At 42.3% G+C, this 25267-nt stretch overlaps 1 protein-coding gene across 1 annotated transcript in view; it reads left to right on the top strand.

Moving 5' to 3' along the window:
* The window catches only part of MED17 (mediator complex subunit 17), a 717849-nt gene that overhangs the window by 531281 nt on the left and 161301 nt on the right, over positions 1-25267 (top strand). The window contains exon 9 of the mRNA XM_044072197.1: positions 12572-12709. Coding sequence (XP_043928132.1) covers positions 12572-12709 — 138 coding nt within the window. The remainder of the gene's footprint in view (positions 1-12571; positions 12710-25267) is intronic.

Below are 25267 nucleotides of genomic sequence, written 5' to 3'. Positions count from 1 at the left end.
ACTGGGGGAGGGAGTGTGTGAAAAAAGGTTGGAAGCAATCCTAATCAAAAGTATGATACCCATAAACAATTTTCTTCATCACAACAATGACTTAATTCGCTACAAATACAAAAATAACCTAAGGCCACTCTTTTATCTGTATGTAAACAACAGATAGCCAGCTATGTACATAGTTGATACCTGAATGTTAATGGGCAAGGTGATAGCAAAAAGCTAAATCTAATCCTGCACTTAATCTATCAAGCTAACTCAAATATACTCTTACAAGAGACGCACCTTAACAAAGAACAATCGTTAAAAATGAACTCAAGAAAATTAATCAAGCAAATTATTTCATCAGGGGACAGCTCTGCTACAAAAGGAACAACTATTATTATTAAAGAATCCTTTCAAGAGAACATAACAAATAGTAACTATGATACAAAAGGAAGATGGTGTTTTTTCACTAGCATGTATCCACAAACAAAACACAGTACTCTCTTCTTGAATATATATGGCCCATGTTCAAACCAGCATCTCTTTTTGTACGAAATATACAACCTGCTATTAAACTTTGCCACTCATTCTATCATTATAGGGGGGATTGGAATTGTTTAATCGACCCACTTACAGATAGCTCAAACAAAAACAGAAAACAGCCAGTCCAAGTGACCTCAGCTCTAAATGACCTCCTACATAATCACAACCTTGTTGACCCCTGCCTAATTTTAGACCATAACAGATCAATAAGCAAATACACTTTCTATTCCCCTCCACATAAAGTATGGTCAAGATTAGATTATTTCCTGATCTCCTTCAACCTTGCTAGATTTTGCCAAAAATATGTAATTAATCTCAGAATAATCTCAGATCATTCTGGAATCACAATTACTCTCAATAAAAATCTCAATTCTCCTAATCAGCGAGGCCCCTACAACTGGTACTTAAACAACCTGTTAAACCATAAAGAGTTAATTGTGGAGTTAGGTAAAACTATAAAACAACTGGACCAAGATAATTCACAAAGCCAAATATCATTAGACATTCAATGGGCAGCCACAAAAACTGTAATAAGGGGAGTCTTAATACAGAAAGCTTCACTGTACAAAAAACAAGAGCAAGAAAGGATTAGTCTGCTTGAGTTGCAATACAAAAACACTGAATTACAATTACAAACCCATCACTCATAGGAACAAGAAAGGAAATTACAACAGATTCAGCAAGAACTCTACTCTATACAACTTCTTAAACACACAATACATGAACTGAAACTACTATATAAGTATTCTGAATGGACACAGACCCGTTCTAAGGTACTTGCAAGTATGTTAACCATCAAAAAAACTCTACATAATATCCCAGAAATACAATATAAAGATAGGAATGTACAGAACAATAAGATATAGTCAACTTGTTCTGGGATATTTGCAACAAGATCTATAACCCTGAAAAGCAGAAACATTTACCTAATCTACAAGAGAAAGTCCTTAATAATTTAAAATTTAAAATAACCTTCTGCACAGTCCCTTTTTAATCAGTGAAATAAAAATTGTGATAAAAAAAAAAAAAGTCAAGTAATCCGCAGGCCCTGAAAGATTTACAGCCATGTTCTGCAAAAAAACCTCAGCAATATACTAGCTCCAATACTGCTAAGACTAGACGACTTTATTATAGAAAATGGCTTTACAGACAAATACTTAAATAATTCAAAGACAATTTTAATCCCAAAACCTAATGCAGACAAGCTGAATCCCACAAATTACAGACTTATCGCCCTTATAATCTGGACATAAAGATACTGTCTTCACTGTTAGCTAATAGATTACAAAAAATCTTGGCTGAAATTATTTCCCCAGAACAAATGGGCTTCATGAAAAAAAGACAACTAAGCGATAATACCTGTATGTTAGACACCTTAATTTCTCTCTTATCTAAAGATAATCATCCAAGATACGCACTATCAATAGACGCCTCAAAAGCATTTGACAATGTGGACCAAGATTTTCTTTTCTCAACAATGTCACACTTTAACTTTCCCACTTCATTTATATCGGCCATCAAGATGATTTATAACAATGCCACAACCACGCTAAGCATTAACAAGTGGTATTCTAAACCTATTAAAATCACAAATGGAACTCATCAGGGTTGCCCACTATCTTCGTTCCTTTTTAATATTTATCTAGTACTGCTGTTACTACTCCATATCTCCCAAAACACATACCATCATTTCCCAAAGGTATATAATACAATAGTAAAATACTCAGCTTTTGCTGATGACCTAAACTTACACTTCGAACTCCCCAATACAGACTTATCAAAAATTCTTTCCTCAGTAGAACAGTTCTCTACAGTTGCAAATTATAATATGAACCCAAATAAATCCTCAATCTTCCCTCTAAAGCCCATGAACCATAATACAGCATACTTCCCTTTAGTCAACATACCCATAACTTATAAGCTAAAATACCTAGGCATAAACTTCTCTCATACTTACAAAGAAATGCATAGCTCAAATTTTCTAAACACATGGGATAAAATTAGGCAAGACATCTTAAGATGGGAAAACTTAAACCTATCGCCTCTCTCTCTCAATCTGCCATTATTAAAATGAACACTCTTCCCAGAATTCTATTTCAGCTAAACTCTATTAACCTCAAACTACCAAAAAAACTACTCAAAACAATGGAAAAGGCCCTCTCCAAATTCCTGTGGCACCCTAAAACAACAAGAACATGCTGCAAAATCCTTACAGTACCAAAAATAAAAGGCGGGCTGGGGCTACCAGATTTTGGCCTATATTACCTTATTGTAAAAGCAAACAGGTTGATCCAAATTGCGGAATATAATAGTGCAAAAAAGACTTGGTACCCAATATGGGTTAAAATATGAGCAAATTTACTAAATTCCATAAACATAAATCCCAAACCTGTTCCTTTCCTCCTACCTCAACACATTTTTTTTCACAAACTACACCCAATAATCAAAAATGGTATTACTGCATTCCAATCCCTTTTTCTTTCTATCAATCTGCAGAATTCATTAGTACTGTTACAGACTATACATGTGATCCCGAATATTAAGTTAAATAATAATGATTGATCTCAAACCATTCCCAAGAATTAAAGAAGTAATAGTATAGGATATCCTACAGTACAAAGATGACACACTTGATAAACTAAGAGAAAAATTCAAGTCGCCAGCTTGCTATAATTACATTCTTAGACAAATGATATCAATAATAAACCTAAAATATTCAAACCACAAAATAGAAATACAAAGTATAGAAAATACTCAAAACATAATCAAAGCTCTAAAAGCTAAAGAAAAAAGTTATCAAATTTATATAAATTAATAAATGAGTTAAAACACCAATCAGCGTTACTATACTCAAAATACTGGGAAAACATAAATAATAATATCTCTATAATAGAAAAACAAGAAGCCATTAGTAATACCCTAAAACTTAACACCTTTCAAAATCTCATATATACACAACTGATGATTAACAATAATGCATATTATACCCCAGCTGTTCTCAAAATATTTGATTACTAAAAAAGCTCACTGTGCCCCTTCTGCTCTAGGGAAGATGTGGATATTCTCCACATCTTCTGGAGCTGCGAGAAAATCTCCAAGCTCTGGTATTCTCTAAGAATGCAGTTAGAGAAAGTTGGATATGCAAAAACCAGTCTCTCTTGGGAAACAATAATCCTGCATATTATTCCTAGTTCAATCATAGGAATGTGCAAGCATATCTTAGTTACAGTATGCGCACTACTTAAATTCTATGTATCTAAGAATTGGGTCAATAGCAAAAACATCTCATGGAACAACTTTAAAAAAATAGCAGTTGAATATATCACCTCTCACAAACTAGCCACTAAAAGTATTAAAAAAAGATTACACTCTCAAACATACTAGAATTCTCTCCTAAAGACAATTTTGGTTAACATACAGAATACTTAAAATTAAAATGTCAGGTAGGTGGCTAATTTAAAATAAAACCTCTGTGTTATTGAACATAAATAATTGTATAAGTGATATAGAAAACACAGTTCTGTGATTCAACAAAAGGATGGCTTCCAACATTGTATATATTGTATATAATATAAATGTTTTTTTCTCTAAGTTTTGGAAAACTTAAAATTTTTTTCTTTTCTTTTCTCTTTCTTCTTGTTTTTTCTGTTTTCTTTTTCTTCCAGTCTAGACAGTTAACATTTTCCTGCATATACAATCCTAGTTCTCAACCTCCTCAGCATAACTCTGCACTAAGTAATCCCTAGATATGTTGTAACCATCTCAGTTGTAAATCATAAAGTTTCTTGCAAATGTTTAAATGTTTTTCTTTGGAAACTTTGGATACCTTTACTCATTTATGTATTACATGCTGTATTGTCTGTAATCATTTTGTACTTTCACTTTTATTATGTAGTTGTGGAAAATACAATAAAAAGGATTTTTCAGAAAAAAAATGAGACCACAATAGGTCATTTCAAAACTTTCCCCACCTTTAATGTGACCTATAACCTGTACAATTCAATTGAAAAAAAATCTGTTATGGGTAAAAATAAAAAAAAATGTACAATATGTTGGTTGCATAAGTATGCACATCCTTAAATTAATACTGTGTTGTGTGTGCACACCCTTAAACTAATACTTTGTTGAAGCACCTTTTGATTTAATTACAGCATTCAGTATGGGTAGGAATCTATCAGCACGGCACATCTTGACTTGGCAATATTTGCCCACTCTTCCTTGCAAAAGTGCTCCAAATCTGCCCGATTGTGAGGGTATCTCTTGTGCACAGTCCTCTTCAGGTCACCCCACAGATTTTCTATTGGAGTTAGGTCTGGGCTCTGGCTGGGCCATTTCAAAACTTTAATTTTCTTCTGGTGAAGCCATTATTTTGTTGATTTGGATGTATGCTTGGGTAATTGTCGTGTTGAAAGGTGAAATTTCTCTTTGTCTTCATCTTTCTAGCAGATGCCTGAAGGTTTTGGGCCTAAAGTGACTGGTGTTTGGAACTGTTCATAATTCCCTCCACCTTGACTAAAGCCCAGTTCAAGCTGAAGAAAAGCAACCCCAAAGTAGGATACTGCCACCACCATGCTTCACAGTGGAAATGGTGTTCTTTTGGTGATGTGAAGTGTTGTTTTTGCACAAAATGTACCTTTTGGAATTCTGGCCATAATGTTCAACCTTGGTCTCATCAGACCATAACACATTTTCTCACATGCTTTTGGGAGACTTCATGTATTGTTTTGCAAATTTTAGCTGGGCCTGGATGTTTTTGTGTGTAAGAAAAGGCTTCCATCTTGCACCCTACCCTATAGTCCAGACATATGGAGAATACAGGAGATTGTTGTCACAACCAGTACTTGCCAGAAATTTCTGCAGCTCCGTCGGTGTTACTCTAGGACTCTTGGCATCCTCCCTGACCAGTATTCATCTTGTCTTTTCATCAATTTTGGAGGACATCCAGTTCCTTGCAACGTCACTGTTGTCCCATATTTTCTCCACTTTTTGATATTTTCTCCACTTTTTGATGACTGTCTTCACTGTGTTCCATGGTATATTCAATGCTGTGGAAATTTTTTTGTATTCTTCTCCTGACTGATACCTTTCAACAATGCGATCCCTTTGATGCTTTGTAAGCTCTCTGTGAACCATGGCTTTTGCTGTAGCAGGCAACTGAGTAAATGTCAGGAAAATCCTACTAGGACAGCTGAACTTTACTTGGGATTAATCAGAGTCTCTTTAATTGACCGCAGGTGTGTACCCAAGAAGACTGAATGTTGTAATTAAATCAACAGGTGCTTCAACAAAGTATTAGTTTAAGGGTGTGCACACACAACAAAGTATTAGTTTAAGGGTGTTGCACACTTATGCAGCCAGCATATTGTACATTTTTTATTTTTTATATTTTTCCCCTAACAGATTTGTTTGTTATTCAATTGAATTGTACAGGTTAAAAGTCACATTAAAGGTCTTAAAAGTTTTGAAATGATTTATCGTGGTCTCATTTTTTTTATATTACAAAAAGCTGGCATTTTAACAGGGGTGTGTAAACTTTTTATATCCACTGTATATGGACATGCTTTACATCTACCACATCTAAAAGTTCCTTCTGTCTTATTAGTTGAGCTGTCATTATTAGTTCTTTCCCCACAAAGATGTTGTTTCAAGTTACAGGTTTAAATGGAGTTGTACCTTTAAAACCGGTACTGAGAAGGCGTCAGCACAGATGATGATTTTGATTGGTTAAACCACCTTTAATATGCTTTGAATTGGATGAATGCATTCATGGAGCTGAAGAAGGATTTCCAAAAGTGCTTATCAATTTTATTTGATTTTTAACCCTTTAAATTGTTTATACGTGGTAATAAATATGGACCACTGTGTGGATATAGCTTCATTTGTTGTTTTATTTAGTTTCCCAAATGTGGAGGGAGTTTTATTCCAGTATGTTCCTAGTACTCAAGAAAGAGGGTACTTAGAGACCAATTTTAGACCTCTCTCATCTAAATACATTTCTTAAGGCACTCTCTTTTCAAGTGTTTTCCCTTCAGACTTTGTTCCCTGTTTTGCTTCCTCAGGCTTACGTGGTGTCTTTGGATCTTAAGGATGCTTCTCTCGATATCCTAATTCATCTCCTTTTCAGGAAGTTTTTGTTTCTTTGATACTTCCTGTCATTTTCAGTTCTCTGCTTTGGTCTTTCTACTGTCCTAAGGGTATTCACCAAATGCCTCAATCCTGTGATTGCTTTTTGCAGGCTAAGGGGATTCAAGTCTTTCCCTACTTGAACGACCTCCGGTTTTAGGCATCCTCTCCAGAGATCTTGTTGCAAAATCTTCACTTTGTAACTTCCCCTTCTGCAGAGCCTGGGGTTCACTGTAAATCTCAAAAAGTCCTTTCTAACTCCTTCTCAGGATCATGTTTTTCTGGGGTGCAGGATCCAGACTGTTCCTTGCTGACATTTCTGCCTCCTCCCAAGGCCCTAACTCTCATTTCCTTTTTTCATTCCCTTCTTCCTCTGACCTCCATAACAGCAAAGGAATTTCTGAGATCTGTGGAGTTCATGGCTTCCACTATTCCTATGCTCCCTTTTGCCAAACTCCACATGAGAAAACTTCAGTGATTTCTAAAATCGGTTTGGCTTCAGCATTCTCATCCTCTCAGTTTCTTAATTCCTCTTCACCCTTGTCTCAAGCAGGAACTTCAGTGGTGGATTCAGCAGTTGACTCTCGATCCAGGGTTCCATTTTCATCTACCTTTTCCCTCTCAAGAGATGTTCACAGACACCTCAGATGTGGGATGGGAAACTGTTTTCGGCTCTCTAGAGGCGCAGGGAGTCTGGTCGCCTCTTCAACAGAAATACCACATCAACATCAAGGAGATGAGAGCTCTTCTGCTGGCTCTTCAGGCCTTTCATCCTCTTTTCTCCCCAGGATCTCTCAAGGTGTTTAGAGACAGTACTGCAGTGATGTGGTATGTCAATAAACTGGGGAGGACAATGTCTTTATCTTCTTTGTTGGTTGGCACTGCTAGTGTGGAAATTAACTATCCGGTTCCAAGTGACTCTTCAAACAGTTTACATTCCTTCAGGTCAAAACATTGTGGCAGACTCTGAGCAGATCCTTAACTCAGTCTCATGAATGAATGCTTCACAGGGATGTGTTACTGGACATTGTCCACCAGTGGGGTGCTCCTCAAATGGATCTTTTTGCCTCCCCTCTGAACAGACAACTTCCTGTATTTTGTGCCAGAGTCCCAGGTCCTAGGGTTTGGAAGGTGGATGCTATTTCTTTTTCTTGGAAGGGTATGTTTCTTTATGCTTTCCCCTTCCCTTCCCCACATTTCAAAAGTCTTGTTTATAATTTAACAGGATGCTCCCAAAATCTTGCTGCTGACTCCCTTTTGGCCAAGACAGCATTGGTTCCCTCTTCTTCTGCATTTAGCTAGGGCAGTCATCACAAGTTGTCCCACAGGGCTGCTCACACAAGACAAGGGATCTCTCATCCATCCCCATCTGTCTGCACTTCAGCTGACATTGTGGGTGATAGGGTTTTGATCCCTTACAGACACCTTTTTTCTGAGGATGTGTTTCAGGTTCTGCAGGAGGCCAGGAAACCCACTACAAGGAAATCTTACCTATCCAAATAGAAGAGTTTTCTTTCTGTTTGGTGTCTTTCTGGATCCACTTACTGCGGATATTCCTTTGGTTCTCTCTTATTTGTCTGAATTGCTCAATGCTGGATTGGCCTGTTCTTCTCTTAAGGCCCACTTATCAGCTGTCTCTGCTTGTCTGCCTTTGATTCCCTCTTTAGCCTCTAGATGAGGCCAGACAGTTTCTTAAAGTCGTCCTCCACATTAGGCTCACAGGAAGCCTACTCCTCTTTCCTGGGACCTTAATTTTGTTTTATAATTGACTCTGGCTCCCTTAGAGCCTACTGCCTCAGCTTCCCTACAGCATTGTTCTTAGACGACTAATCCCCATGTTTCGCCAAAAGTTGTTTCAGAGCTCACTCTGAATTGGGCCCATGTATCTGCAGGTATTCTTTCAAGGGAGTGCATCCTGTATACTCAAGACAGCCCTAGCTAGTTACAGTTTTGCCTTGAGAGAATTCTTGGGGTCAGGAAGATGCACTCATTTTTGTCTTTAATCCAGAGTATGGCATACAGCCTTCCCCAAATGGATTGCTAGTTGTTTTGTATAGTTACCAGCAAGCCAGTTATCTTTTGGCAGATTCAGTCAAGGTTCATGCAGCTAGAGGTTGGCAGTTTCTGGCATGTTTCCATAATGGCTTCATGGTTAACATTTGTACTGTGATCACGTGATTGTTCATTCATATTTATACAAATGTTATATCCTGCATGTTCAGTTCTGATCTTACTTATTTTTGGAAAGACTGCCTTTCAGGCAGTCCTTTCATAATTCCCTGTATTCCTTTCCTCTTCCCTTATTTAAATCCTCACCCAAAAGCTCTTAACATATAACTCTTAGTGTATGTGTTTGTACACTGAGCTGTGTTGCCTATAAAATAAGTAAAAGCAAATCAAAAATGACAGAATTAAAGGAAAAAGTTTACATAATGCCAGATGGAACAAGTTCATCTCCATGTTCCACTTTCCATTAATTACTATGATTAGGAATTCCTTAATTTAGACATTTCAAACTGCAACAAACACATCTCAGATATATGTTTAGGAATCACTATCCGCCCTTTTCTACCTGGTTGTACAGTAAAGGTAAATCAGATCTTTTATCAGACTGAGCCAAGCTTATGTAGGGCTGTTTTGAAGGTGCCACTGACCTACGACTGCTTTTGTGAAACTAAATTTCCAGCCCATTCTTTCACTGTTGTGTTGTTAAACCTAAAGGCATGCCATGTTTGGAGGTGGGTGGGGTGGGATCCAACCAGTCTACGCCACCACTTTCTGATGTGCTCTTGAAAATGTTTAAAGGAGCGATGGGCAGAGCAGGAATGACGTGGGTGTGGCCACCCAGGCAGGTGATGGCAGTTCTTGCTGGCCACTTGCAAGGGTGCACAATGCAAACTGATAGAGGTGCATAGACAGCTGCTGCTGTGGTGAGTGGTGATACGGGTGCCCAGATCATCACCCAAGGGGGAGGGGTTAGGCCCTTCATACAAAATTGCTGTCATTGCAGGCACGTCATTAAGAGCAGCAGATTCCCCAGTGTGTACCTGAATGATGGCCTGTCCAGACAGATCTCAGCATAGCATTCAGAGAGAAGATTCCCCATCTCTAGGGAACAAATAGGCTCAAGTCCAATAAGAGGTGCCCATATTGGTGACCAAGAAGGGTTATTATTTTGAGGGGTGCAGGTCTGTGGCAGTCCAGGACCCTCCTTAAAGTTCTTGCCAGGAATTTCTCTTGCAGCTTAAATGGCAGCTGGTTCCATCTCTTAGTCTGGTTTCCTTTGTAGAGTCCCTATTCTTGCAAGGTATTCCACATGTCTCAGAGGTCATTGAGGGTGCTTTCTGCACTAACTTGTGCTGCCCAGTTATTTAGTTCACAGGGGATCCTCACCTGTCTTAGGCAGCTGTGTGATTTAGGCCTCAGTTATTCCACGTTTTGGCAATTTTTGCACATTGTAACCTTGTGGAGGGGAAGATTGTTCCCCAGCATTAGCTGGTCATATTTCTTTTTAATGGGAGTGGGGTGGGAAACAGTCTTGACCCCACAAGGTTATGATGTGTAAAAATTGCCAAACCATTTAGCATGGTCATGGAATAACTGAGCCCTGAATCATAGATAGATACAAGATAAAGGCATACATGGTATGGCTCTTCTGATGTAGTAGTTTCACACTGTGCGGCTGAGGACCTCACCCAGTCCCCATCCCCATATATACACGTTACAAGCCCAGGGTAAACAACATAGCCCAGTGTGCGTCCTTTCTTCAGGTAGTTTCTCGAGTGCGCCACTGAAGACTTCACTTGCCCATCTATATCTACAAGCTGCAAGTTTAGGGTAAATACACAGCAGTGTCTCCTTACTTCTAGTAGTTTTCACACTGTGCTGTTAAACATCTCTCTCCAGTCCCATCTATAAATTTCAAGCTCAAGTGCGGAGTTAGTTTGGGAGACAGTTTCCTAGACCTGCATAACTGAAAACTTGTGAAGTCTGATTTGAGAAATCATTTGCAGTGATAGTAATTTATTTTGCCCTGCAGCATGGCTGCAGCCTTTTACAAGCAGTTTCTTTCCAGAGTTTCATATTTTACGTTTCAAGCCTATATGTGTAATTACCACTCAGTTGCGTTAGTCATAATTTTATTTTTATTTTTATTTCACCTAGTTTTTATTACTAATTTGCCTTGCTAATTGTTCTGTATCTGAGATACGCCCTGCTCTTTATTCTCCCATTTTTTTAATGTGCTCACATCCATTGCCACCGTGCTGAGAAGGATTTTGTGTGAGCATGCACATACTGCTTTATGACCACAGCTGTCACTGTGTAGTTACATGTCACTGCTGTAGACACAGATGGTTTCTGTTTATACCCTTTTACAGCAATCTAGTGATAATTACTTTTGGGGCAATAATTTGTATGTAGTCAGCACCCTCCTGTGGGAGCCTGAGTGGGCTGTCTTACCTGAGTACATAGTGCCATTGCTCAGGGACATCTGGACCCCTGCTGTGCCTCGATTAGCTTCTCTACAAGTCACTGAGTTCACATTCCCCAAGTAAAAGGTGTCAGACTTGTATGACATTGAGAATCAAAGCACCTGTTACTGTGTGCCATTGGAAATCACTGCTGGTGCTGTGTCTGTGTGTGCCTTGACAGCTGTTCCTTTGTTTTCAGAGATGTATCCCTTCTTTGTGTTTGCATGACTGTGGAGTTGGTATATAGTGGTTTGGGAGAAGTTTTCACCCTATACAAAATGCTTACATTATGAGTTTTCTCTCTTGTGAATTTTGGGAATTTGTGTTTGGCATTGTGGTTCATCAACTTTTTGTCATTTGAGGTTTCATAGTGGAACCAGCTTTGTCTGTATTCTGTGTATAGCGACTGCGGTGACGCCCTTTCACAGATTGCATAGAGACTGATTAGGACTGATAAAGGAAATCTTTTCTTGCTATATCTGGAAGTGCTTATTTTACAACTTGGTGGTTTGGTCACCCTTTCGTCCTCTTCCGGTTTGTTCTACCTGCATAGTAGATTGTGTCATACTGGGCAGCTTACTATTGTAGCTGCATGCAGGGACCCCTGCTGCTTTATGTTTAAAATTTCCTCTTTACCCTGTATTACTTGCAGCAGATAGAATTACATTGATGATACAGTAATGTTTTGAAGTTTATTTGTAACACCTTATCTTAAAACTCAGAACTCACTATACAAGACTAGGCACTGTAGTAGTTGCCTATAGCAAAGCTACTGCTATACCTGCTCTCCTACCTTTGTACATCGCCAGATCAAAGTCAATCAGGGACCCTAGGCAGGGTAATGGAACAGCCTCCCCCACCCCTTGTCGTACCGTTATCCCTTTGCTTGTCTGTCTCTTGCTTTTTCAACCTCTTAGCTCAAGAAACAGAAACAAAGAATGAAATATCAGGAACAGATTTTTAGTATTGCTCTTATATAGTTAGAATGTTGTAACTAACTGGTTTTGTGTTACCAAGTAAAGTACACTTTCTGCAAGAGCTCACTGTAGTTCTGAGGGTCAGGAAATGAAAACACCCAAAGCAATATCTCTTGAAAATGGCATATATACGTGCTTCTGTCATATAGAATTGGATATTACTGTGGAATCTATGCATGCTGTATTCAGGTAGTAAGAAATCCTTGCATAAAAATATTGGCCAGATCATACCTTTCTGATAGTTAAGGTTGAGTAACTGATATCTTTAGAGCACTTATCAATAAATATGAAATTTGTTTGTAGTGGCACATGTGTTGGAAGGTTGCATTTTGGGCAAGATATGTGTTCATTGATGTTTATTGTAAAAAATCTTGTCTGTTAAACTTAAATTCGTGAGATGGAGTCTCTTAAATTTAGATTCACTGAGATGGGGTTTGCTTCTGGTTGTTATAGTAGATATTTTTATTTATCTTGTTTTAGAACTGCTCGTACCATTGATAGCCTGGCCAGTCGTATTGAAGACCCACAGATACAAGCTCATTGGTCAAACATCAATGACGTTTATGAATCTAGTGTGAAAGTATTGATAACATCTCAGGGATATGAGCAAATTTGCAAGTAAGTAACATATTTATCATTCTATGATCCTGTCTTTCATTATGGAATATTTCCAGGATAGTGTAACATATCTGAATAGTTTGCAGTTCCATATACAGAACTTTGGATGTCCTTCCATTCTCATGTTGCAGTATTCGTAACAGTAGGGAGGTTGCTGCCTGCAGCACCGGACATCCGGTCAGTATACCAAAGTCTTTGGATAAGGAGTTCATGCGACGTTGCATGTCAGAGCCATAAACCTACATTGGCTATATATGTGACGTTTGCACTTACCCAACACAGAACTATTCTGCCGCAGTGATCTACAGACGTCCGATCATCAGCTCGTGGAATACGGTGGTTCGTTTGCCTTCGACTGTCCGCATTCAAGCTAAGTACCCTTTCGAGATTTTTGATTGTACATTTTTTCTTGTATTCCAGAAGTACATATCAGCTAGAAAGGGGAAGTGTGCTTGTGGAAGACAGATTCCACACAAGGACATGCACGATAAGTGTTTGTTTTGCTTAGGGACAGGCCATGACTACAAGTCTTGTGACACCTGCCAGTCCTTTGTTCCCAAAACTTTGAGAACCCGTCTGGCTGCTTTACATTTAGACCTAGAAAATCAGACTCTGACTTTTGGCATCAGGTATGGAGGGCAGGGTAGGTACCTCTGAGGAGCCACTTCAGAAGAAGGCCAAAAAAGTTAGGTCCGATGCCCATGCTGCATCTCAGGAGTCTGTTGAGGCTCTCGAGGCAGATGATAGCCCAGGGTCTCATCGAGTGTCAGTTTTACCACTGGAACCGGGAGCCATGCTGGAAGCTGGTTCAATGGAAATCCAGAGTATGTCCACTGAGGTTATTCAACAATCAGTCTCTGATGGTGAGGGGGAACCATGGCTCTTGGTGTCAGAGGGGCCTACTGCCGCTACATTCCACCCCAGTGTCGGCTCCCAAACCAACTACTTCTCCTGTTTCTTTAAAAAAGAAAAAAAAAGAAAAGCACAAAACTGCAGAATCTACACCAGTATGGGAAGCCTTCTCAAAGAACTTGTTCAAGGCTTTCCAGGCCCTTCAGTCTCAGGTGCCCTAACCAGTTCAACCCCCTGTGTAGACACTGGAAGACACGGAGGAAGAAACCTCTTCCTCAGATGAATCTGACTTCCTGTTCCCATATTGACTCCCCCAAGGACTTTGCTACCCCTGAAGAAGAAGATTCTCTTAGTCCTGACTCTCCTGGGGAAGAATTTTCTTTTGGCGATACCATTATTTTAATGAGACAGCATTTTAAATGGGAGGTTTTGATGTGTCTGAGACAAAAAATAGGTATTTTGAACTCCTTGCAGGTGGAACAGCCTTCTCAGTCTGCAGTGCCCCCTTTGCTTCCTTCTTTCCAAGATGCTTTTTAGGCTGCCTCTCAGAACCCAGGCTCTTATCCTTCAGCTTTTAAACAACCCGATAGATTTTACAAGGTTCCCCAACGGGCACAGTTTCTGTTCAAGAATCCTGCAGACCCTGCAGTTATTGCTGTCAGCAGACAAATCCTCCAGGCAGTTACTCTGTACTTCTTTGCTCCCAACAGATAAAGATAGCAAGTTCATGGACAGACTGTGGAAGAAAATATACACTTCTTCCACCCTGGCCATTAGAACTATTAATTATCAAAGCCACATGGCTAAATTTGTCCTAGATTCATTATCTAAGGCTACTGCCCTAATGTCTGATGTAGCAGATTCTCCTATCAAGTCTCAGCTAATTGCCTTGCTCTCTACTGTCTCTCATGTGACTAGGTATTCAGTCAAGTGCAGCTGTGATGTTGTAGAAGCATCATCTAAGTCTGCAGCATTTTGCTCTGTCTTCAGGAGGCATTCCTGGTTGAGACTCCGGCCTCTACCCTTAGGTGTGCAGGCCAAATTACTTGATGCACCCCTGGATAATAAAGTCCTTTTTGGCACTGCTTCAGCTTAGCTCCTTAAATCCCTCCAAGAAAAGGGCAAAGATCTGTAAAATTTGAAACATTTGCTCATCTCGCCCATTCCTAGATGCCACAAGAACTACCCACAAAACACCAGTTATGTAAGGAAGCAGTCCTCCCAGTTTGCTGCAGCCCAGTCTAAAGACAGAGACACCCTAGGAAGCAAACCACTGCTAGACCCTCCACCACCTTAACCCCTGCTTCCTTTCAGAGACAGCCTGACCCAGACAGAGCTCCTCCACTGTGACTCAAATTCCTTACCCAGCTCCACCCCATGTCCCTCCATCTAACCCTTTCCCTACCTTCCTGGCACAAAGTCACTTCAGAGAATTGGGTCCTTTCTGTCATACAAACCGGTTACTTTACGACTTGGTGGGCAGTTCCACTCTTCCAGGGGACCCGTCAACCTCCATCAAATCAGCTCCACCTTTTTCTGGCAATTCTGGATTGGCTCCTATCTCAGGACACAATAGAACATGTCCGTCGGGATCAGACAACCAAGGGTTTTTATTCCAGAATGTTTCTGCTCCCAAGAAAAGATGGTCCTTTGGAGACCTATTCTTGACTTGTCCCTACTCAGTCAATACCTCAAGGTGCCTACTTTTAATATGCTCACCTTACAGCATCTCTTACCTCTTATCCCTCACCAAACCTTTATGGCATCCCTGGATCTGAAGGATGCTTACCTTCACATCCCTACTCACCCCAGCTACAGGAAGTTCCTACGTTTCTCAGTGGGTTCTTCACATTTCAAGTTTTCTGCATTGGCATTTGGGCTCCCTACAGCGCCAAGAGTATTCACAAAGTGTCTAGCCCCAGTTATCGCCCATTGCAGAATGCAGGGCATACAAATTTACCCCTACCTAGATTACCTGATCCTGCACCAGGGCTATCACTCCCTATCCCTTCACTTAGACATGGTGGGCAGTATCTTGGAGGACCTAGGTTTCACAGTGAATCTACAAAAATCCCAAATGACACCTAGTCAAGACCTTGTCTTCTTGATGTGCAGGATAAGGACGGACATGAAGTTCGCCTTTATCCCCTGCCAGAAGGTGGAAACCCTCACCCACTACTTCCAATCTCTCCTTCCTCTCCCAGCCATCTCAGCCAGGGAATTTCTGAGGGTCCTGGGCCATATGGCCTCCTTGATTCCCATGCTTTCCTTGGCCAAGCTGCATATGACGAAAATCCAGTGGGTGTTGAGGAATTTGTGGAGCCAACACAAATGTCCTGTGGATGTTACACTCCCTCTTCTGCCATGCCTGAAAAAGGAATGGTCATGGCGGATCTCCAACATTACCCTCAATCAAGGGGTACCCCTACAGATCCCTCCTCCCACATAACACCTCTACACAGGTGCATCAGATCTGGGTTGGGGAGCTACCCTGGACAGCAACAGCAGTCAGAAAAGTTTCAGGGCGAGTGGTCCACCCAGAGAAAAAGTGACCACATCAACATAAAGGAAGTGAGGGCCCTTCTCTTGGCACTGCAGGCCTTCCAAGAGATTCTGCTGCCAGGCACCTTGAAAGTAACCACAGGCGAATGACTGTTCTGTGGCATGTCAACAAGCAGGAAGGGACAAGATCTTATCCACCCTGCACCTTGGCAATTCAGATTTGGTCCCTAGCGGTGAACATTCACATACACCTGCAAGTTGTATACATTCCCTCAGCAGAGAATGTGATGGCAGACACCCTCAGCAGAACCTTAGCACCCTCTCATGAATGGATGGTTCACAGGGAAGTGTTTTTGGATCTTATTCACAGGTGGGGTACTCCACAGGCAAATTTGTTTGCCTCCTCCCAGAACAGACAGAAGCCCTCTTTTGCATGAGAGCTTATCCACAAGCTTGTAAGGTGGACACCTTCTCTTTTTCATGGGAGGGTATGTTCCTTTATGCCCCCCCCCACACTAATTCAAAAAGTCCTTTTGAAGATTCAGATGGACAAGCCAAAAATCCTTCTAGTGACCCCTCTTTTGGTCAAGACAGCATTGGTTTCCCCTACTATTTCTATTAGCCAAGGGCAATCACCACAAGTTCCCTCACCGATTCAATCTACTCACACAAGACAGGGGATCCCTCATACATCCACAGGTGCTCAACCTCAAACTGACCTTATGGGTGATAGAATGTTGATCCCCTTTAGACACCTGTATTCAGAAGACATACTCAGTGTCCTGCAGGAGGCCAGGAAACCTAGTACCAGGAGAAATTACTTATCTAAATGGAAAAGATTCTCCGGGTGGTGTCTCAAGAACAAACACCCTTTACTTGCTCCAGTACCTATGGTCCTTTCTTACTTGTGTGAGCTGCTACATTCTGGACTGACGTATTCTTCTGTACGAGTGCATTTGTCAGTCATCTCCGGTTGTCTCCCATTAGTACCCCCAGTGGCATCCAGGCTAGATGTAAAACTCTTTTTAAAAGGGGTTCTCCATATCAGACCTCCACATAAGCCTATTTCTCCACTCTGGGATCTTAACTTTGTGCTGGAAAAACTCACATTTACCTCCCTTTGAACCGGCCGATTCAATCTCTCTTAAGTTATGTACTTGGAAAACAGTTTTGCTGGTGGCTCTTACTTCTGCCAGGAGGGTCTCTGAAATCCAAGCCCTTATGGCCACTCCTCCATATCTTATCTTCCACAGAAATAAGGTCTCCCTCAGAACCAATCCTTCCTTCATGCCTAAGGTGGTTAATGAGCTCTCCTTGAATCAGAAAATTAATCTATCTGTTTTCCCCTCAGCCACAGAACTCCTCAGAAAGGACTTTGCATTCCCTGGATATTCATAGACAGCTGAGGTATTATCTGGACAAGACCAAATACAATAGAAAGTCTGACCAGCTTTTGTCTCCTTTCACCATAGAGCCCTGGGCAAGGCAATGTCAAAACAGACCATTGCCTCATGGATATCTAAGGCTATCTCATTTTGCTATTCCTTTCATGGTAAGGAATTGAATTCCACTGTGAAATCCCATTCTACCAGAGCAGCTCTCTCTTTGGCAGATTTTTTTCAAGGATATTGACTACGCTTTTATTCTGGAAGTAGCCACCTGGTATTCTGTGCATACATTCACCAAACACTTGATTTCTGGAACAAGGGCTGGGTTTGCCAGGTCAGTTTTGCAGGGCCTTATTGACTCTGTCTCCCAACCTACCTTCCAGGCTCCTACCTAAATCTTTGGTACTCTCCCTACTGTTATGAATACTGCAACATGAGAATAGAAGGACACAGAATAATTGTGTAAGAACTTACCATAACTATAGATGTCCTTCTCTTCCATGTTGCAGTATTCAGTCCCCCACTTCCTACCACCTTCTTTAAGTGTTGGTTTTCTTTTGTTTTCCTTAACAGCTGCCATATAGTACTACAGCTTAAGTACTTCCTTGACTGGTGGTATGTGTGGGTCTGGAAAGCTTCTTTTCTCCTAACCTCCTAGGGGTACTGCGGTATGTGGCAGTCAGTTCTGAGTTGGGTATGTGCCGACGTAGGTTTATGGCTCTGACATGCAATGTTGCAACTACCCCTTATCCAAGGACTTTAGTATACTGGCCGGATGTCTGGTGCTGCAGGCAGCAACCTCCCTACTGATGTTCTTCGTGTTTCACTGTTGCAGTCATCACATTTGGGTTATCCCTGCCAGGGTAGCCCTCAGTTGGCCCGAATATCAGAAGCTTAGTATTTCTGCGTCGGTTGCTGTCCCTCCAAGACTGACGTCATGTCATCAGTGGTATAAAAACAGGCAGCCGATGCCATTACATCAGTCTTTCTTGCCGAGGAGCCCGAAACAGAAGCAGTTCACACGAGTGCCAGTCGGCTGCTACCTGAGTTTTTTGTTTCCAAATTGAAGTTGAAGTCTTCTAAAGTTAAGTATCCCATTGGGGATCCTTTTTTTCTTGCTCTAACCGATGTCAGAAAAAGTTAACAATTGTCTCGCCTGTGGAAAGCAAATACCACACCGAGACTTTCATTCCTACTGTGCCACTTCTTTAGGCCCAGATCACGACTTCCCCCGCTGTCACTTTTGTGCTTTGTTCAACGCCAGAACTATATGTCGTCGGGCCCTTATTGTACCTAGATATTTTTGCTCTCAGTCCTTGACTTCTGATATGGTTTCGATAAGCCATCCGACAACCAATCTTCCAAACAAACAAAAGGATAAAGACAGAGACAGACTGTACAGGTCCAGAACTGCCAACGACGCTTCTGTTAAGCTAGTCGTCAGTTCTCCGGTTCTCAGTGATGCACTTTCGCTGCCCCTGATGCCCACTTCTGTGGATTCACAGGCCGCTACTGAGACCCTTTCAAAGTTTGGTATGCCATGATACTCTTCTTCGGCTAAGGATCCTGCGGATGTCTCTACCTTGGATGGGTCTGGAGCCGTTGAGCATGCACCGGCTTCCGAGGAAGTACTTCGCACTACAGATACTCGAAACAGACCGACAACTTCTTTCACATCTACAGTTCTTTCGAAAACTACTGAGTTTCTAAGGCCCAGGGTACGAACCACACCCAAAAAAACGACGACCCAAGCTCAGGCCTCTGCTCCCTTGCCTTAGTCTCAAATGCTTAAAATGGTGGATGACCTTATAATGCTTATCAGGGGAAGCCAGGCGACCCCTTCCAAAAGAAAAAGAGACTTGTCCCCAGTAGTTTTATCTGAACAGGAGTACGATGACTCTGATGCATCTGAATATGAAGATATTGAACCCCTCTCTGCTTATGAGGATTCAGATGCAGAGGAATCCATCCCTTCAGCCTCTCCACCCGAGGACTTTTCCTTTGGGGAAAACCTACATAATTTAAGGGAGCATTTCCATTGGGAATGTCAGGACTACCCTTAGTCAAAAAAGAGACTCGGGGGAATTCTTAGATCTTCCACAGCACAGACCTCTGGCCATTCCTCCTGTCCTGGATGTTGTGGATGATGTTTTTATGGAATCCAGTCTGACCCTTGACACCCTCCCTCCTGCTCCCAGGAAACCTGACAGGTACTATACAGAGTCCCTGACTCTCACAAATTTATTTTCAAAAATCCTACTGCTGACCACGAGGTCATCTCTCAAGGACCTAAAGGAATCAAAAGCAACTTTAGCTAAGAATCCCTCCCCATCAGATAGGGATTCCCGAGCATTAGACAGATGGGGTAAAATAGTATACACCTGCTGCTCTTGCTATTAGAGCATTAAATTGTCAGTTCCATATGCTGAAATATCAGCAACATACCATGGTACTCCTCAGACAAAAATATCTTCTTTCCCTGATTGTACAGAAAATAAAGAGTTACAAGAGTTAATGTGGTTTTGACACCCTAGAAGCATCTTGCAGGGCAGCAGTTACTGGTTCTGTACTTAGAAGACATGCTTGGCTTAAGGAACACACCTTGCCAGACCATGCCAAATTCAAATTATTGGATGCACCCTTGCACAAAGACAACTTATTTGGCATCAGGGCAGAAGAAGTCCTAAAAAAGATGGAAGAAAAAGCTAAATCTATGCAGACAGTTAAAGACTTTTTACAGGTCCAGCCACCAAGGTTCAGTAGGCTTTGCCCCTCCAAGCATTGGTCCCTTCCTGCCACCCAGGTCATCTCAGCCCATACCCAGGGGAAGCAGGCCCCCCCCAGACAACAGGAGTTCCTCCTCTTCAAAACCAAGGAGTGCAAAGCCACCCCCTTATGGTAAGAGCTCGCAATGACTTTACACCTCCACCCCCTCCCTCTGCCCACCTGCACTTGCCCCTAGGAGGAAAACTCTCCTTCCATGAAAGCAGCTGGGCCACCATTACCATCAACCGCTGGGTCCTCAACATAGTGTCCCAGGGATACAGATTTTATTTTCACACTCTGCCAACCCCAAAAGGGTTCCCAGATCTTCCCCCAAACCAGTGGGCAGAGGCCAAAAAGTAAGTCGTTTCCCTCCTTTTTATGAGGGCAATAGAGAATGTTCCTGCAGAACAAATAGGCCAAGGTTTCTACTCCAGACTCTTCCTGGTGCCCAGAAAAGAGGGGACAATGGTGCCCCATCCTCGACGTATCCATTCTAAACACCTTTCTGGTGATACCAAAATTCAAAATGCTCACCCTCCAGCAACTTCTTCCTATGCTTTGCAAGGATGCTTGGTTAGCCACCCTAGACCTAAAAGAGGCCTATCTACACATCCCAATCAGGGAATCGTGCAGGAAATGCCTACATTTCAGAGCAGGATCACTGCACTTTCAGTTCTCTGTGCTTCCCTTTGGCTTATCCACTGCTCCAAGTGTTTTCACAAAATGTCTAGCTCCTGCCATTGCTTTTTGCAGGCAAAGAAATATTCAAATTTACCCATACTTAGACTTCATTCAGGCAGACAGTCAGGAAAAGCTGCTGAAGCACCTGATCTTCATAAAGAACCTACTGACTTCTCTGGGGTATACTATCAACGAAAAGAAATCAAAACTAGTACCCACACAAAAAATTGTATTCCTTGGAGCAAGCCTGGACACAGCAAAATTGTATTCCTTGGAGCAAACCTGGACACAGCATCCCAGATGGCATTCCTTACACCAGAAAAACAAACCTACCTGACAACCTACTTCTCTCAACTGGCCACCAGGACCCAGTTAACCATAAGGAAAATCCTCCAAGCTCTAGGGTTCATGGCTTCTTGCATTCTACTGATTCCATATGCCAGACTGCATATGAGGAAACTACAGTGGTACCTAAAAAGCCTTTGGTGTCAGCACTCTCAAGACCTGAAAACTCTTATAACAATGATAGCTTGTCTAAGGAAAAATTTTCTTTGGTGGGCAGCAGCATTCTACCACAACAAGAGACTTCCCTTCTCACTAGCCCACGCTGCCCAGATCCTCACAACAGATGCATAAGACTATGCCTGGGGTGCACACCTGGATGTCAGGTGCATTCAGGGCCAATGGAGTCCAAATCAAATACATCTGCACATCAACCAAAAAGAGAAGTTAGCTGTTCAGTATGCCCTGACAGCTTTCAGACCCCTACTCTGCCCTGGGCCTCTGCTGATCAAAACAAGCAACACCATGGTGATGTGGTACATCAAGAAGCAGGGAGGGACTCACTCTTGTCCTCTGTGGAGGCTCGCCATGACCTTTTAGCATGCAGCTACACCTGTTAGCACAATTTCTGCCAGGCTCTCTAAACTCTCTGGCCGACAACCTAAGCAGAAACCTGCTAGACCCGTACAAGTGGCAGCTAGACCAAAGAACCTTCACCCTTGTAACCCAGAAATGGGGCACCCCGAAGGAAGACCTCTTTGCCTCCCACTCCAGTCATCAGCTCAGCAAATTCTGCACCAGGGAACTTCACAGCAAGGCCTGGAAAGTTGATGGTCTATCCTACCAGTGGATAAACCTCTCGGTATCTGCACTTCCCCCTCTACCACTCATTTCAAGGGTATTGCTCAAATAAGGGAGGAAAAACCGAGGACAATCCTGATTGCCCCAGACTGGCCACAGCAGCACTTGTACCAACTGCTGCACAACCTGTCACCCCTGCCACCACGGCACCTACCTCAGATCTCAACACTCCTGACCCAGAGGAATGGAGAATTCGTGCATCCCCAATTGCAGACCTTCAATCTGGCCGCCTGGCTTATTCCCTGACCTCTCCTCAAGCTGCCAGTCTAAGCAAACAAGATGTTCTTTGTGTTTCACTGTTGCAGTCATTACATTTGGGTTATCTGCTTGCAGGTAGCCCTCAGTCTGCCTGATTAGCAAAGTTTTGGGTCCTGCGTTGGTTGCTGTCCCTTCTTCCATGATGTCAGGCCATCAGGGGTATAAAATATGCAGCCAACGTCATTACATCAGTCTTTCTTGCCGTGTGGTGCCCGAAGCAGAAGCAGTTCGCAAGTGCCGGTCGGCCGACTCCTGAAATTTTCATTTTCGAGTTTCAGAACCGAAGTCTTCAACTAAAGCTAAGTACCCCATTGGGGAAACTTTTTCTTGCTCCTTACCGATGTCAGTAAAAGTTAATAATTGCATTACTTATGGAAAACAAATACCTCATAAAGATTTTCATTCGTACTATATTCCTTGCCTAGGCTCTGACCACGACGTATCTTGCTGTCGGTTTTGTGCTTTATTTAATCAGTGCACTATCCATCGTCAGTATATTTTCGCCTCTAAATATTTCGGTTCTCGGTTTAATTATCCAGAAATGTCATTGGTTAGCCATGCGACTACCGGGATTCCAAAAAAATGCAGAGACAGGCTGCCAAGGTCCAAAACAGCTGCCGACGCTTCTCCTAAGCCAGTTCGCCGGTGCTCAGTGAGGTGCTTTCGCAGCCTCTGATACCTGTTACTTCTGATTCACAGGCCTCTACTGAGACCCATTCGGAGTCCGGTTTGCCATGAGATGCTTCAACTATGGAAACCGCGGATGTCTCTACCTTGGATGGGTCCACAGCCGCTGTGCAGGCACCGGCTTCTGAGGGTGTATTCAGGCCTATGGACTTGCATATTAAACTGACGCCTCCTTCTTTACTTAGGCCTAAATCTCGATCCAAGTCTAAAAAACCGACGCCCAGGCCACATGCTCAGGCCTCTAGGCCTAAAAAACAAATGATAAGAATGACTGTAGATCTAATAACTCTAATTGGGGCAGCCAACCCCCCCCCCCCCCCCCCTTTAAGAGGCCTAGGACTGAAGTTGATTATGAATCTTCTGATCAGGATTCTGTTTTTTCTGACTCTTCTGAAGATCTGGATTTGCCCTTACCTACTTATGAGGATTCTGATGCAGAGGACTCTATTCCCTCTGCTTCCCCTCCTGAGGATTTTTCTTTTGGGGAAGCCTTACATACTCTATGGGAGCATTTCCACTGGGAAAGCCAGGATTTTTCGGATACAAAAAAGAGGCTTAGGGATTTCCTTCTCCTACCTCAACGTAGGCCTTTAGCTATTCCTCCTGTACTAGACATTGTTGATAATGCTTTCTCGGAATCTAGTTTGGCCCCTGATTCCCTGCTTCCTGTTCCCAGAAAACCTGATGGATACTACAGGGTCCCTGAGTCCCACAAGTTCCTTTTCAAAAATCCTATTGCAGATCCAGAGACTATTTCACAGGGGCCCAAGGGCATTAAGGCTTCTACTGCTAAAAATCCTACCCCTTCCGATAGAGACTCCAGGGCGCTGGATAGATGGGGTAAGAAGGTTTACACTTCTGCAACCTTGGCCATTGGGGGTTAAACTGCCAGTTTCATATGTTAAAATATCAGCAACATGTTATTGGACTGCTTAAACAGAAAATTATGTTGATTCCTGACTGTGTGGAAAATAAAGAATTACAGGATTTAATGCATTCTGCCGAACAAGTTGGAAAACATACTTTGCAATGTGGTTTTGATTCATTAGAGGCCTCTTGCAGGGCTGCTGTTACTGGGTCTGTAATCAGAAGGCATGCTTGGCTTAAGGAGCAATCTTTGCGTGATCATGCCTAGCTCCAGATGTTCATCGTGTTTCACTGTTGCAGTCATGACTGTAGGGTTCTCCCCTGCCGGCAGGCAGTCCTCAGTCAGCCAGAATCCCAAAGTCTGGGTCCAGCGTCGGCTGCTCAGCCATGCTCCCTGAGGTCAGAGTGCCAGGAGTACAAAGCTGACAGCCGACGCCATGTTCTCCAGTCTTTCTTGCCATGCGGTGATAGCAGTTCGCAAGTGCTGGTCGGCTGACTCCTGACAATTTTTTATAAACGTACTTCAGTCCGAAGACTTTCTTCTCCTACTCTAAGCTAAGTACCCCGTCGGGGAAACTTTTTTCTTGCTCCAGTCCGATGTCAGAAAAAGTTAATAATTGTATTTCATGTGGAAAGCAAATACCTCATAAGGATTTTCATTCTTACTGTATTCCTTGCTTAGGCCTTGACCACGACGTAGCTAGTTGTCGGTTTTGTGCTAGATTCAATCAATGTGCGATTAAACGAAGGTACGATTTTGCATTTCATTACTTCGGTAGGCGTTTTAATTATAAAATGTCGTCGGATACGGTTCCGGCTACCAGAGTTCACAAACGATGCAAGGATAAAGACAGGCCTCCGAGGTCCAAATCAGACTATGTTGTACAAGCAGAGCCAACTTCAGGTTCGGCCGTCGTCAATGAGGCGCTTTTGCAGCCCCTGTCGTCGACCATTTCGGAACCGATGGCCGAAACGGACTCCCATGAGGAGCCAACTAGGCCTTTGAATATTTCTATTGCAGGACCTTCGGACAATGCTCCTTCGGAGGGTCCGGAGCCGCTGTGCAGGTACCGGCTTCCGAAGGGGTTTTCAGGCCTAATCAGCTTCTAATAATAGGCAAAGCCAAAGACAAAGGCAAAGACTCCTTCCAAATCAAAGACTGCAGCCCAGGCCTCTTCAGATCCGGCACCCAAGTCTCAGAAACAGTTACTTAAGATGGCGGAGGACTTACTTACTATGATTAGGGGTTCACATCCCCCTCCAGATAAAAGGCCAAGGCAGGAAGTGTATTATGAGTCCTCTGATCAGGCTTCTGTTTCTTCAGTTTCATCTTCTGACCAGGAATATTCTTTCCCTCCTTATGAGGATTCTGATGCTGAGGAATCCATTCCTTCAGCTTCTCCCCCTGAGGATT

Source organism: Protopterus annectens, chromosome 5.part0 (genome assembly GCF_019279795.1).
Source record: "Protopterus annectens isolate FY-2018-M chromosome 5.part0, PAN1.0, whole genome shotgun sequence".
Lineage (NCBI taxonomy): Eukaryota > Metazoa > Chordata > Ceratodontiformes > Protopteridae > Protopterus > Protopterus annectens.
This window is presented reverse-complemented; position numbering and strand designations above follow the sequence as displayed.